Here is a 13,257-nt window from a genome sequence, read left to right on the forward strand (position 1 = left end):
CCTGGTACAGGCCCTACCTGCGGTGTCTCAACCTAATGTCCCCAGAGGGGGATTAGGGAGGGTGCTGCTGTCACCGTCAGGGGCTTCATCCTATCCTCGACCTCAACCCAGAGCCCAAGGGAACTGGGGAAGGAGCGACATGGGGAAGAGCCATCTCGACCTCAACCGGGTACCCCTTAATAGGGGACCGAGGAGGGAGCCATGCCGGGAGTCTCGCTGGAGACTCGCTTTTCTTCATCTGTAATCCGTAGAAAAAAATCAAGGAAAAAACGGAGTAAAAAAAAAAAAAATCTTAGGTTTGCCTCCTTGCAACACTAAGCAAAAACTGGAGAAGGCTGATGCCGTCCAGGGGTGTATACTGCAGAGCAGGAGCCAAAGTTAATCTTTTTCAGATTATGCATAGTGTCGCCTCCTAGTGGACAGCAGCATAACACCCACGGTTCTGTGTCCCCCAATTAGGCGATAGAGTAAATGTGCAAGATCTTTGAGTAATACATTTTGTGCAATTACTGACTGACTCCTTTATTTTACGCAGTCTAAAGTGTGAACGTTAATTGTAATGTAAAAAAAAAAAAAAGGTGGTTTATTCCAGGCACCAAGTCACTTTTTTTCTGTGTGTTATTTCAATCCAAATCCTCAGAAATAGCCTCGTCAGATCATTTCTGGGTGGTGCATGCATAAAGAACATGCATTATATCGGAAAAAGAAAGAAGAAAAGCAGCACTCACTCGATCCTTCTTTCAAGATGTGGTTTTATTCCATGAAAATGGTTACAAGATATTAGTGGAGGTGCAGGTGTCAGGGGTGTTTTTTCATGAATAGTGAAACCTGACGAACTATGGTCACTTCACGCCTTGCTGGCGCTTCTACGGGTCCATAGTTGCACCTCCACAAATATCTATGTAACCATTTCAATGGATTAAAACCACATATTGAAAGAAGGATTGGGTGAGTGCTGTTTTTCTTGTTACTTTTTCCGATATAAATGTTATTTGTAAATTCGCCCTAGTGATTTTTCTTGTTTGCTAGATTTTTCTATTTTCTGTACATGATTATGAGACAGAGATCTGCTGTTTCGTTGAGAGATTTTATTAAAGGGGTTGGTGTCGGCATTAGCTCTCCCAGGGATCGCGTGAGGTCCTCACTTCCTCCAGATGTGAACTGCGCCCATAGGAGAGGAGAGATATCAGCGCTGATTGGCCACAGGGACCCCAAGATAATATCGTGATCCCTGAGAAAGCCAGTGCTGACACCGCTGGAGTGGAACTTGCATCAGAGGGGAGTTTAAGTGTTAATAACCTCCTTGGGGAGGGGAGAGGCAATAGTCTGGAGATGTTCAATATGTTCATCAACTTCAATGGGAGAGTGTTCTTGGCACACTGTTTGACATACCTAGTTAACAAATGAATCTAATATAACAATAACAGTATGAAAAGCTAATAGGAAAAAAAGGCTGCCCCGGTGTCACTGGCATTCAGTGGGATTTCATGCACAATTATGTTACATAAGAACAATAGGATACATTACCCGAGCTTCAGCATGTTGATCATATCAAAGTTGACGACATCAAATACTTTCATCGCTTGGTCTTCTCCAACGGTGCATAGAAGTGACCCTTCAGAGCTGGCCGCAATGCTCTCGATCACTCCTGAACCAGTGATAAAGGCAGAAAGAATAAAAGCATGAAGACTGGCGTATTAATGTTACTTCACAACAGAAACATGCCCTCCACCTATGCTATATAATTTCTGACAAATCAAGGCTGTGGAACTACAGCACAACATATATAGCATTCCCATGGTTGTTTCCTGAAGTATATTAATGTAGTTAGAAGTTTATTTTATTTACTTTTATTTTACTCACTTATATAAACAATAATGGAATTGTCCCCATTGGGGCTCACAATCTAAATTACCTATCAGTGTGTCTTTGGAATGTTGGAGGAAACCGGAGAAACCGGAGGAAACCCATGCAAACATGTACTGCAGTCTTTTCTATAGGCCCCACTACACGCATCAATGTCCCAGCGATCCCACCTACGATCCAACGTGGATGGGATCGCTGGGACATAGTTAGCTGATCGCTGGTGAGCTGTCACATAGACAGACCCACCAGCGATCAGGACCAGCAAGCAAGCTGGTATCCAAGGTAAACAGCGGGTATCTAAGAGCCGGGAAGACCCTGCTGGATAGAAGAACAATGCCTGCAGGACTTCAATCATCATGAATACTTCCCTGAAGTTCTTAGTGTTGTAAATAACAATACGCCAAGTTCACTGCTATAGAATATTCCATTTAATTAAAGTATATTATAATGCGCTTACCCAGGTGACTGCGGAAATGTTTCACAAATTCAATTCCTTCTTCTACCTTCTTCCAAAACTTAACGTGCCCATCGTGGCTGGCAGTTATGACAAAGTCTGTCCTGGAGTAGGAAAAGCATTGTTAACTTAAAGGCGTCGGCTAATGTTCTTAAATGGTTAAAATCACAAAGTGTTTGTGAAAAACAAGCAACTTTGCAATGTACCTCTTATTAAATAATCTCTGAAGGGATTTTCAAATCTGTACTTTACAGCTCACTGATAAAGATTACTGGCAACCCTGCAGTCTCAGAATGGCTGCTTACCGAGGCAAATCGCGCTCACTGCTTGCAGGTCCTAGGCTTTAAAGCCTGCAAACGCTGCTTTGAAGATGGCTGGATCTGACCAGCTTCAGTCATTTCCCTGCACTACTCATGTGAAACAGGTAGGGTTCGGAACAGCGGCGCAGCAATGCCACCCATCCGAACTGTAAGTCTTCACAAGCGCACCACTCTTGAGCAACATGGATGCCGGAAGGCAGAGAAGTGATGCGCTCCTGAAGACAGAAGATTACAACACTCCAGTACCTAAAAGTAGATTTGTTTCGGTAACTTTCTACTCCTTGCTGCCTACTAAATATATATGTACAGTGGGGCAAAAAAGTATTTAGTCAGTCAGCAATAGTGCAAGTTCCACCACTTAAAAAGATGAGAGGCGTCTGTAATTTACATCATAGGTAGACCTCAACTATGGGAGACAAACTGAGAAAAAAAAAAATCCAGAAAATCACATTGTCTGTTTTTTTTTCCTTTTATTTGCATATTATGGTGGAAAATAAGTATTTGGTCAGAAACAAGCAATCAAGATTTCTGGCTCTCACAGACCTGTAACTTCTTCTTTAAGAGTCTCCTCTTTCCTCCACTCATTACCTGTAGTAATGGCACCTGTTTAAACTTGTTATCAGTATAAAAAGACACCTGTGCACACCCTCAAACAGTCTGACTCCAAACTCCACTATGGTGAAGACCAAAGAGCTGTCAAAGGACACCAGAAACAAAATTGTAGCCCTGCACCAGGCTGGGAAGACTGAATCTGCAATAGTCAACCAGCTTGGAGTGAAGAAATCAACTGTGGGAGCAATAATTAGAAAATGGAAGACATACAAGACCACTGATAATCTCCCTCGATCTGGTGCTCCACGCAAAATCCCACCCCGTGGGGTCAGAATGATCACAAGAACGGTGAGCAAAAATCCCAGAACCACGCGGGGGGACCTAGTGAATGAACTGCAGAGAGCTGGGACCAATGTAACAAGGCCTACCATAAGTAACACACTACGCCACCATGGACTCAGATCCTGCAGTGCCAGACGTGTCCCACTGCCTAAGCCTGTACATGTCCGGGCCCGTCTGAAGTTTGCTAGAGAGCATTTGGATGATCCAGAGGAGTTTTGGGAGAATGTCCTATGGTCTGATGAAACCAAACTGGAACTGTTTGGTAGAAACACAACTTGTCGTGTTTGGAGGAAAAAGAATACTGAGTTGCATCCATCAAACACCATACCTACTGTAAAGCATGGTGGTGGAAACATCATGCTTTGGGGCTGTTTCTCTGCAAAGGGGCCAGGACGACTGATCTGGGTACATGAAAGAATGAGTGGGGCCATGTATCGTGAGATTTTGAGTGCAAACCTCCTTCCATCAGCAAGGGCATTGAAGATGAAACGTGGCTGGGTCTTTCAACATGACAATGATCCAAAGCACACCGCCAGGGCAACGAAGGAGTGGCTTCGTAAGAAGCATTTCAAGGTCCTGGAGTGGCCTAGCCAGTCTCCAGATCTCAACCCTATAGAAAACCTTTGGAGGGAGTTGAAAGTCCGTGTTGCCAAGCGAAAAGCCAAAAACATCACTGCTCTAGAGGAGATCTGCATGGAGGAATGGGCCAACATACCAACAACAGTGTGTGGCAACCTTGTGAAGACTTACAGAAAACGTTTGACCTCTGTCATTGCCAACAAAAGATATATCACAAAGTATTGAGATGAAATTTTGTTTCTGACCAAATACTTATTTTCCACCATAATATGCAAATAAAATGAAAAAAAAACCAGACAATGTGATTTTCTGGATTTTTTTTTCTCAGTTTGTCTCCCATAGTTGAGGTCTACCTATGATGTAAATTACAGACGCCTCTCATCTTTTTAAGTGGTGGAACTTGCACTATTGCTGACTGACTAAATACTTTTTTGCCCCACTGTACCTGCTTAGAAAGCTTGTTACCTTTGTGTCTCACATTTACCCTATAGGGGCATATCGGAACACCATATTAATTTTAAAGAAAGATGCAAAAACCCCTTTTTGTAAGGTGTCACAATAGAAACAGAGGTGATGGATGACTCAAGAGTTTGCTGACTGCCTTCTTCACCTAACTAAAAATCCTGTTTTCTCAATCGCTTCATTGGGGGACACAGAAACCATGGCACGCCCCAAAGCAGTTCCCAAGGGGAGGGAACAGCAAACAACTCCAATCGGGACGAGGAAGTCACCCTCGTCACCTGCAAGGCCTTTTCACCCCGACCGGCACTTGCCGAAGCTAGGCATAGGCTCTGAAAAACCTCATGGACATGTGGAGGACATATGATCGCACTGCAGAGGTGCCAGAAGAAGGCCCAAAGAGTACCGCCAGGAGGACACACACTGCCCGGGTAGTGTGCGTCGTACTGAAAGGAACGCAGTCGTTCCTGAGCCGGCAACCCTACTAATGTCGACCAGATTCCGCGAGCAGACGCTGACCTGGAGGCCAGAGGACCTCTATACTTCAAGCCGGAGCTTGATAAATACCGTTGGTGTGGCCAGGTAGCCTGATGAGAGAGCGCCACGAAGGAAAAGTTAGAGGCGGACGAAAGAAAGGGAATTTAGAGTGAAGTAGAGTGGACTCTTGATCCACAGGAAGTGTACCACAGCTGCTATAGAGTCTGTGAGACCCTAGGAGTGGTGGAGAGCATGAAAGGGAAGGCTACCAACTGAAAAGGAAAATGAACCCGTCTGTTGCAAAAGCAGATATCGGCAAAGTCCTGAAGAAATCAGGACCTGGATAAGAGCTCCATGGAAAAATCATGTGATTCACAGGAGGCAAATGATGAACGAAGAAGAATTTCTTCCTGAGAACAAGGATAGACTCAATCCTAGATCCCGAAAAGGCACGCTGAGGAAAATGCGCTGAACGACGACGAGGTTCAGCCTGAGGAAGGAGAGCGCTTGTCCTACTGGTGACCTCCAATAATTTAGCGTATTGGAGCCGAACGGGAAGCTGGTGAGGGACTTCTTTGGAGAGAATTTCGCTCGTGAAACAGAAAACCAAATGAACCCCTAGATGGGAACGATGAGGCGAAAACTCATGTTTCCTGCAAGAGAAAATTTTGGACCGTGAGGACGGTCAAATTTTCCGACCGGTCCCCAGCAAGAATGCTCTGATGAGCAAGCTAGACCACAAGTCTATAGAACTTTGTAGCACGGGTGGAGACTAAGGCAGGACACGATATAGCGGCGGATGGTTTCAAGGTTAACCTTGCCAACTACTGTGTGAATTTGCCGTTGGAATCTCTGAGGGATGCACTTCTGGGAGAGAAAGGACCGTAGAAGTGGGAGACTTGGAACCGGAGGGTTCGTAGTCGCAGAAGTAGTCTAATTTGCGAAGGGCTCGGGAGGAAAGAGATATACTAAGGCGCCCTCTTGTTTGGAAACGGCTGAAGGCCGTTTTGTGAGAAAATGACAAGACCTGAGAACAGGCCACTGAGAACCTGCGAAAGAGCTGAACACTGAAAACGTACTGAATGGAACCAGGGGATAATCTGGATCTCATCGCCGCGATGTAGGCTCAGGATGGCTATGAAAAGACAACTGATTGCTTGACTAGGGAGGTAGAACGAAGACTACTGGATGACTTTGAGATCAAAAGGAAGATAAACCCAGCATACCGGGATGAGGGTGGATATGGAAAAAAATAGTGTAGCCGGACTTAGAAAAGTGATTAGTCGAGCAAGGAAAGTCCATGCAAAACATGGATTATGTCAACTGTAAGGAAAGTTGGGTCTAGGTAGATCAAATAGACACCAGAAGACAACTAGGCTGACGAAAGGCAGGTCAATCTGTATGACGATGTAAATGACCGAATCCATCCTCGACCCTCTGGAGCAGGGAGGGGATTACGGTGTGTAGACCCGCTAGCCTAAGTCTAAGACAACACGCGCCCGAGGATAACAGTGAAAATATACAATACTAGCCGAAGGAAGAAACGCGTTATCACCAGACTCATCCTTGGATCCAAGACTGGAGCAGCTTTTTACTCCGGTCGATGCTAGCGCAGAGTTAGATCCCACTCCTGTCTGAGGTGGGATAATTTTCCCGGTCACGGTCAGAAGTCACGTCTGAGCTGCTGGAGGCTTTACTCGGCGTCTGTAAGAAAGAATAGGTAAGTTCCGACAGATAAGGAGCTTAGGTATTGTGGTAGCTCGAAGGCCCTTAGGGCAGGCTAGAACTTATAAACTACTGTTTGCCAAACATTAAAGATAGGCAGAACACACCAGCAGTAAAGATAGTTTCTGGACAGTACAGTAAACGGATCAGAAGATGGCAAAAATCTCCTGTGGAGCAACTCACACTTAGGGTACAGAGCATGCTGCAGTAAATCTGCAACCATCCGTACCTGACACGAGAGAGTCTGACCCACCTGAAGGTGCTGTATCCAGTTATGTTGCTACCAAGATCCGCTTTGTGGGACAGAGATCCGTTCTGTTTGGACATGGTAGTGCAAGCCACAGATGTTATGGACAATGAAATATGTAGCTGAGAGGTGTCTTTGACTCACCTGAAAGCGGCTTGTAACCGCAGCTGTGGCCCGCCCTGAGCAATAAATGCCGGGACCTCACCTCGAGTGTCGATTAGACGGGAGCTTAGGCAAAGGCTGCAAAAGACCGTGAGGGACGCGAGAGAGGACGCTCCTGACTCACCTGAAAACGGGACAGTATAGTCGGATCGGTGTAGTTGATGGCCTCGGGTATGTTTAAGTTACCAGGAAGACGGCATGTATTGACTAAACATGTCTGGTAGAGGACTATTCAAGTGCTTGATAAGGGATAGAGTACTGCTGCAAAAGAACGCGAGGAACCTGAGGGCTTGAGCGTCTGGCTCACCTGAATACGGTACAGAACACCAGTACCACTGAAGCAGTCAACCCCAGACACGTCTCCACAGTAATACGGCCGTTTGAACTACTGTATCTGGTAGGTGATGCGTTTGCAGCCTGGATAGCGGATATAGCCCAGCTGCAATCGGCTCTAAGTATCCTGTGTACAAATCAGTGTGGAGAGAACCTGGAGAAGGGTATAGGAGACCGCCATTTCTGAGTTGCTGAGCGGTCTAGGCCTGGATACCTGACGACATTAGGCAGAATAACGGCTTGTGTGTTGCGGTCTAGGTCTGGGTAGCTGACGGCATTAGGCAGAATAATGGTTGTGTGTTGCGGTCTAGGTCTAAATACCTGATGGCATTAGGCCGGATAACGGCTTCTGTGCTACAGTCTAGGTCTGGGTACCTGACGGCATTAGGCAGAATAACGGCCTCTGTATTGCGGTCTAGGTCTGAATACCTGATGGCATTAGGCCGAATAACGGCTTCTGTGCTGCGGTCTAGGTCTGGGTACCTGACGGCATTAGGCAGAATAACGGCCTCTGTGCTGCGGTCTAGGTCTGGGTACCTGACGGCATTAGGCAGAATAACAGCTTGTGTATTGCGGTCTAGGTCTGAATACCTGACGGCATTAGGCAGAATAACGGCTTCTGTGTTGCGGTCTAGGTCTGAATACCTGACGGCATTAGGCCGAATAACGGCTTCTGTGTTGCGGTCTAGGTCTGAATACCTGACGGCATTAGGCAGAATAATGGCTTGTGTGTTGCGGTCTAGGTCTAAATACCTGATGGCATTAGGCCGGATAACGGCTTCTGTGCTACAGTCTAGGTCTGGGTACCTGATGGCATTAGGCAGAATAACGGCCTCTGTATTGCGGTCTAGGTCTGAATACCTGATGGCATTAGGCCGAATAACGGCTTCTGTGCTGCGGTCTAGGTCTGGGTACCTGACGGCATTAGGCAGAATAATGGCCTCTGTGCTGCGGTCTAGGTCTGGGTACCTGACGGCATTAGGCAGAATAACAGCTTGTGTATTGCGGTCTAGGTCTGAATACCTGACGGCATTAGGCAGAATAACGGCTTCTGTGTTGCGGTCTAGGTCTGAATACCTGACGGCATTAGGCCGAATAACGGCTTCTGTGTTGCGGTCTAGGTCTGAATACCTGACGGCATTAGGCCGAATAACGGCTTCTGTGTTGCGGTCTAGGTCTGAATACCTGACGGCATTAGGCCGAATAACGGCTTCTGTGCTGTGGTCTAGGTCTGGGTACCTGATGGCATTAGGCAGAATAACGGCCTCTGTATTGCAGTCTAGGTCTGGGTACCTGATGGCATTAGGCAGAATAATGGCTTCTGTGCTGCGGTCTAGGTCTGGGTACCTGACGGCATTAGGCAGAATAATGGCTTCTGTGTTGCGGTCTAGGTCTGAATACCTGACAGCATTAGGCAGAATAACCCTGACGACGTCAGATAGAATAATGACTTCACACGTACTAAGCCGTGCCACGAAGTCTGTAGTAAAGTAGATTCTGACCAGTCAATTCTTCTGACGGTAGAACAGTAGGCCTTGGATCAGAAAGAGACTAAACACTACTCTGTTGTGCGCCATGGTTCCAACTTCTGGACCTGCGAGTTGTGGTCAGCTTCTTTATCCGCTGAGCCACAGCAGGCAATTGTCAGGTAACACGGACTTCTATCTAGCTAGAAGTCCGGCCCAACCCTGGAGACGTGAAGAGATAGAAGCAGCTCCTTATTCTGCTTATAACAGTATTAATCCAGCGTCCAGAGGGGGCTGCAGAAAAATGAAAGGCGAGTGCCTGTGAGCAGTAGATATGGGAGCAGTTGCTATGCCAGGACCCCAACGTCTTTATGTGAAGCAATGGTTGAGACCTGCTCTGCTGAAAATCAAGGCACCTATCTGTAATGGCCGAAAACACAACAATCGTGTGAAAAAATCAGATCTCCGCCAGACATACTGATGCACTAGAGACTGCGCGACAGAAGATTACAATTACGCCAGTGAAATACATGACTCTAGAGTACTATTACGTCAGTGACTGTACAGCTCTAGAGTACAATTACTTCGGAGACCGTACGGCTCTAGAAAAAACATTACGTTAGTGACTGTACGGCTCCAGAGACTGTACGACTGGGTCAACTGGGGGCTCCTGGACGGTGGGAGAGGACCACAGTGGAGGAAGAGGAGGAGATGGAGTGACTTAGAATTAGACATGAGAACAATCCCACTAAGCGCTGCCAGAAGGTTAGGGGACAGGAGGGCAGAGGAGGGAGTCAGTCTGCAGTGCAGCTACTTACGGCAGGTGTCCTGTAGGAGACATCCTGGCTGTAGAGACAGGCAGGTCCCATAGATGGATGTGGCTCCTCTGTACCCCAGCCGGAAAATGGCGTCTGTTAGAAGACGCAGGGCAGAACGCGCGCGCTGTAAGGGCGGTCAGAACACCGGGAAGCCCGCTCTCAGCTAAACGCGGGGCCCGGAGGAGCAATATGGCGGCGGCTCCAGCCTACAGTGGAGGCTGAGGGTAGTGCGCGGAGCCTGACGCCACACAGGAAGAGGAGAGAAAGAGACACAGGCGGGAAAAAAGCCTGCCCGGTGCCGAGAGGAAGGGGGGCGGAGTCAGCGCTGTAACTAGGCCCAAGATAAAGCCGGGACCTAGATTACAGGCGGCGGCGTGGGAGGGGGCCCCGCGGAGGTCATAAAATAGCGCCAAACAGGTCCCCACAGTGGCGAAGGGGGGGGGGGGGGCTAAAAGTGGCGCAAACAAAGAGCCATGACGCCGCTTAGACAGGCTGAAAGGGGGCACAAAGAATAGGAAGCCTCTGTGTGCCAAAACCCCTCTGTTCCGCAAAGGATCTGCAAGGCAGTGCTGAGGCCCCCGGAACCAGCCGGAAGGTATGAACTGCGCTAGCTGCCCACATCACCCTCTCTTTGAATAAAGGTTTTTTTTTCCTCTCTTTCTTCTTCTTCCTTTCCCGTTTTCTTCTCCTCTTCAGCACCTGGGAGGAAAGAGGGAAAGTACCTCCTCAATCACGAAAATAGGACGTCTGGAATCCATGTTGCGGGACGTCCATGTCTCCTTGACCGACAGGCTCTGGTGGGCGAGTGGGTGGGAGACGTAGGCAGGACCAGATATTCTCTCTCTTGCGGATCACCTAAACACGCGTCTGTGTTAGGGATTTTGGGGTCCTGCCGTCCAGACATATGAGGATACGGGGTGGCAGTACACGCCGTACTCATAGTCTCTGTGTGGGAGTACATTAGTGACCATTCACACTGTATCCCTCCGTAAACCTGAAAAGAAACGACGCACATTGAGGTAGATAAGGGTCTAGTGAAAGACCCGTGTCCACCTCCTACTGACACTAAGCTAAACTGAACATCCTACTTCCTGTCGGTGGGGTGTACACTGCGGAGGCGCTAACTTTTTTCTGCAAAGTGTCAGCCTCCTAGAGGCAGCAGCATACAACCATGGTTTCTGTGTCCTCCAATGAAGCGATAGAGAAAGAACGTGTATTTTTAACTTTGATAAATTAAATGCAGAATACTGGCTACCGAAAACATAAAAGAAACCTGACGTGTTCTCATACTACATAATAGATCAGTGTGCGGTCAGAAAAAACACACCAAAAAGTGAAGAAAGCCTGAGAGAGTCTATGTAGCGCAAATAACGGAGGCACTTACTTGGTGCATACGATGTGGGTTATGACATCTCTGTGCATATAGCTGCGCTCGTACATTGAAGCACTGGGGAGGTTGTCCAGGTACACTCTCTCAAACTCAAGAACTTAGGAGGAAAACAAAACACATTCTTATATTCACACCCATGAAGTCTGCTGTTTGCAGGAAATAAGATCTGCAAACACAAAAGAGAATAATCAATCAATCCACAAGTGTCTCTCCATCCATAAGCAGACAGAACTCTACAACATCACGGCACTTTAAGTAGCAGAGTGCAATTCTTTTATTGAAAATAAAACCGTTTCCAGCAATGAAGAAAGAAAAGTGAACACTTTCAGTCTACTGATACGAGGCCATGTGTCACATGCAGCAGGCATCAGATATGCAGCACTAATAGATGTAGGACGCGGTGCTTGTTTTGGGATCAATGGAGGGCCCAGAGGTCAGACTCCCATTAATGACATAAAAAGGGTATTCTAGCAGTTACCATGTGTCCCTCTGTATGGTGCGGAGGCATATCAATTCTCCTCCTGGATAGGCGATAAGGGTTATTGCTGTAACCTAGAATTCAGGGTAGTGCGATATCTCATACATATCTACACTATCAGAATGTCCAATGCTGGACACCGCCAAAAAGATCAGAACACCACAGCACAGAATAAGTTGCAGTCCCTGGATCACAGTCCTGCACTCAGGAGCCACTATGCAGTCAGCAGGGAGGACATAATGTGTCGCATGGCCAGATCTTAGGATGGTACCATGTATTATTGCTTCCTGTACTGGGACCCATCATTACTACAACCCCTGGCAAAAATTATGGAATCACCAGCCTTGGAGGATGTTCATTCAAGATGTTTAATTTTGTAGAAAAAAAATGCAGATCACAGACATTGCACAAAACTAAAGTAATTTCAAATGGCAACTTTCTGGCTTTAAGAAACACTAAAAGAAATCAAGAACAAAAAATGTGGTAGTCAGTAATGGTTACTTTTTTTTTTTAAACCAAGCATAGTGAAAAAATTATGGAATCACTCAATTCTGAGGAAAAAAATATTGAATCACCCTGTAAATTTTCATTCCCAAAACTAACACCTGCATCAAATTAGATCTGCTTGTTAGTCTGCATCTAAAAAGGAGTGAGCACACCTTGGAGAGCTGTTGCACCACGTGGACTGACATGAATCATGGCTCCAACACGAGAGATGTCAATTGAAACAAAGGAGAGGATTATCAAACTCTTAGAGGGTAAATCATCAGGCAATGTTGCAAAAGATGTTGGTTGTTCACAGTCAGCTGTGTCTAAAATCTAGACCAAATACAAACAACATGGGAAGGTTGTTAAAGGCAAACATACTGGTAGACCATGGAAGACATCAAAGCATCAAGACCGGAAACTTAAAGCAATATGTCTCCAACACAGGAAATGCAAAACAAAACAAATGAGGAACGAATGGAAGGAAACTGGAGTCAACGTCTGTGACCGAACTGTAAGAAACCGCCTAAAGGAAATGGGATTTACATACAGAAAAGCTAAACAAAAGCCATCATTAAAACCTAAACAGAAAAAAAACAAGGTTACAATGGGCTAAAGGCCCCGTCACACATAGCGATCTCGCTAGCGAGATCGCTGCTGAGTCACGAGTTTTGTGACACAAGTGATCTCACCAGCGAGATCGCTGTGTGTGACAGCGATCAGCGACCGGCCCCCCTGCCGGTATCGCTGATCGCTCTGGGAAATCTCTGGACATTTCTTTCGTCGCTGATCTCCCGCTGCCCAGCACGCATCGCTGTGTGTGACAGGCTTGAGGCCAGCGATAAAATTAAAAAAAAAAAAAAATACTACTATTCTCACCTTCCCGCGCAGCATTCCCGCCTCTCTCCACGCTCCGGTCCCAGTAATCCTTTGCAAGAATGACCGCGAGACTTCGCGATCCCGCGAGAACGGACGTCATCGCGGTAATTCTCACGAAGGATTACTGGGACCGGAGCATGGAGAGAGGTGGGAATGCTGCGCGGGACGTCGGAAGGTGAGAATCAAACAATATTTTTTATTTTAATTCTATTTTTGACATGAAT

General features: G+C 46.7%; 1 protein-coding gene across 1 annotated transcript in view; it reads right to left on the minus strand.

Annotated features, from left to right (window-relative positions):
- PPWD1 (peptidylprolyl isomerase domain and WD repeat containing 1) overlaps positions 1-13,257 on the minus strand; it is a 53,147-nt gene that overhangs the window by 36,903 nt on the left and 2,987 nt on the right. Inside the window, exons 2-4 of the mRNA XM_073584237.1 lie at positions 11,185-11,287; positions 2,324-2,424; positions 1,528-1,648 (exon numbers count right to left, since the gene is read on the minus strand). Coding sequence (XP_073440338.1) covers positions 1,528-1,648; positions 2,324-2,424; positions 11,185-11,287 — 325 coding nt within the window. The remainder of the gene's footprint in view (positions 1-1,527; positions 1,649-2,323; positions 2,425-11,184; positions 11,288-13,257) is intronic.

Source organism: Dendrobates tinctorius, unplaced genomic scaffold (genome assembly GCF_039654945.1).
Source record: "Dendrobates tinctorius isolate UK_male_01 unplaced genomic scaffold, ASM3965494v1 ptg000083l, whole genome shotgun sequence".
Taxonomy (NCBI): domain Eukaryota; kingdom Metazoa; phylum Chordata; class Amphibia; order Anura; family Dendrobatidae; genus Dendrobates; species Dendrobates tinctorius.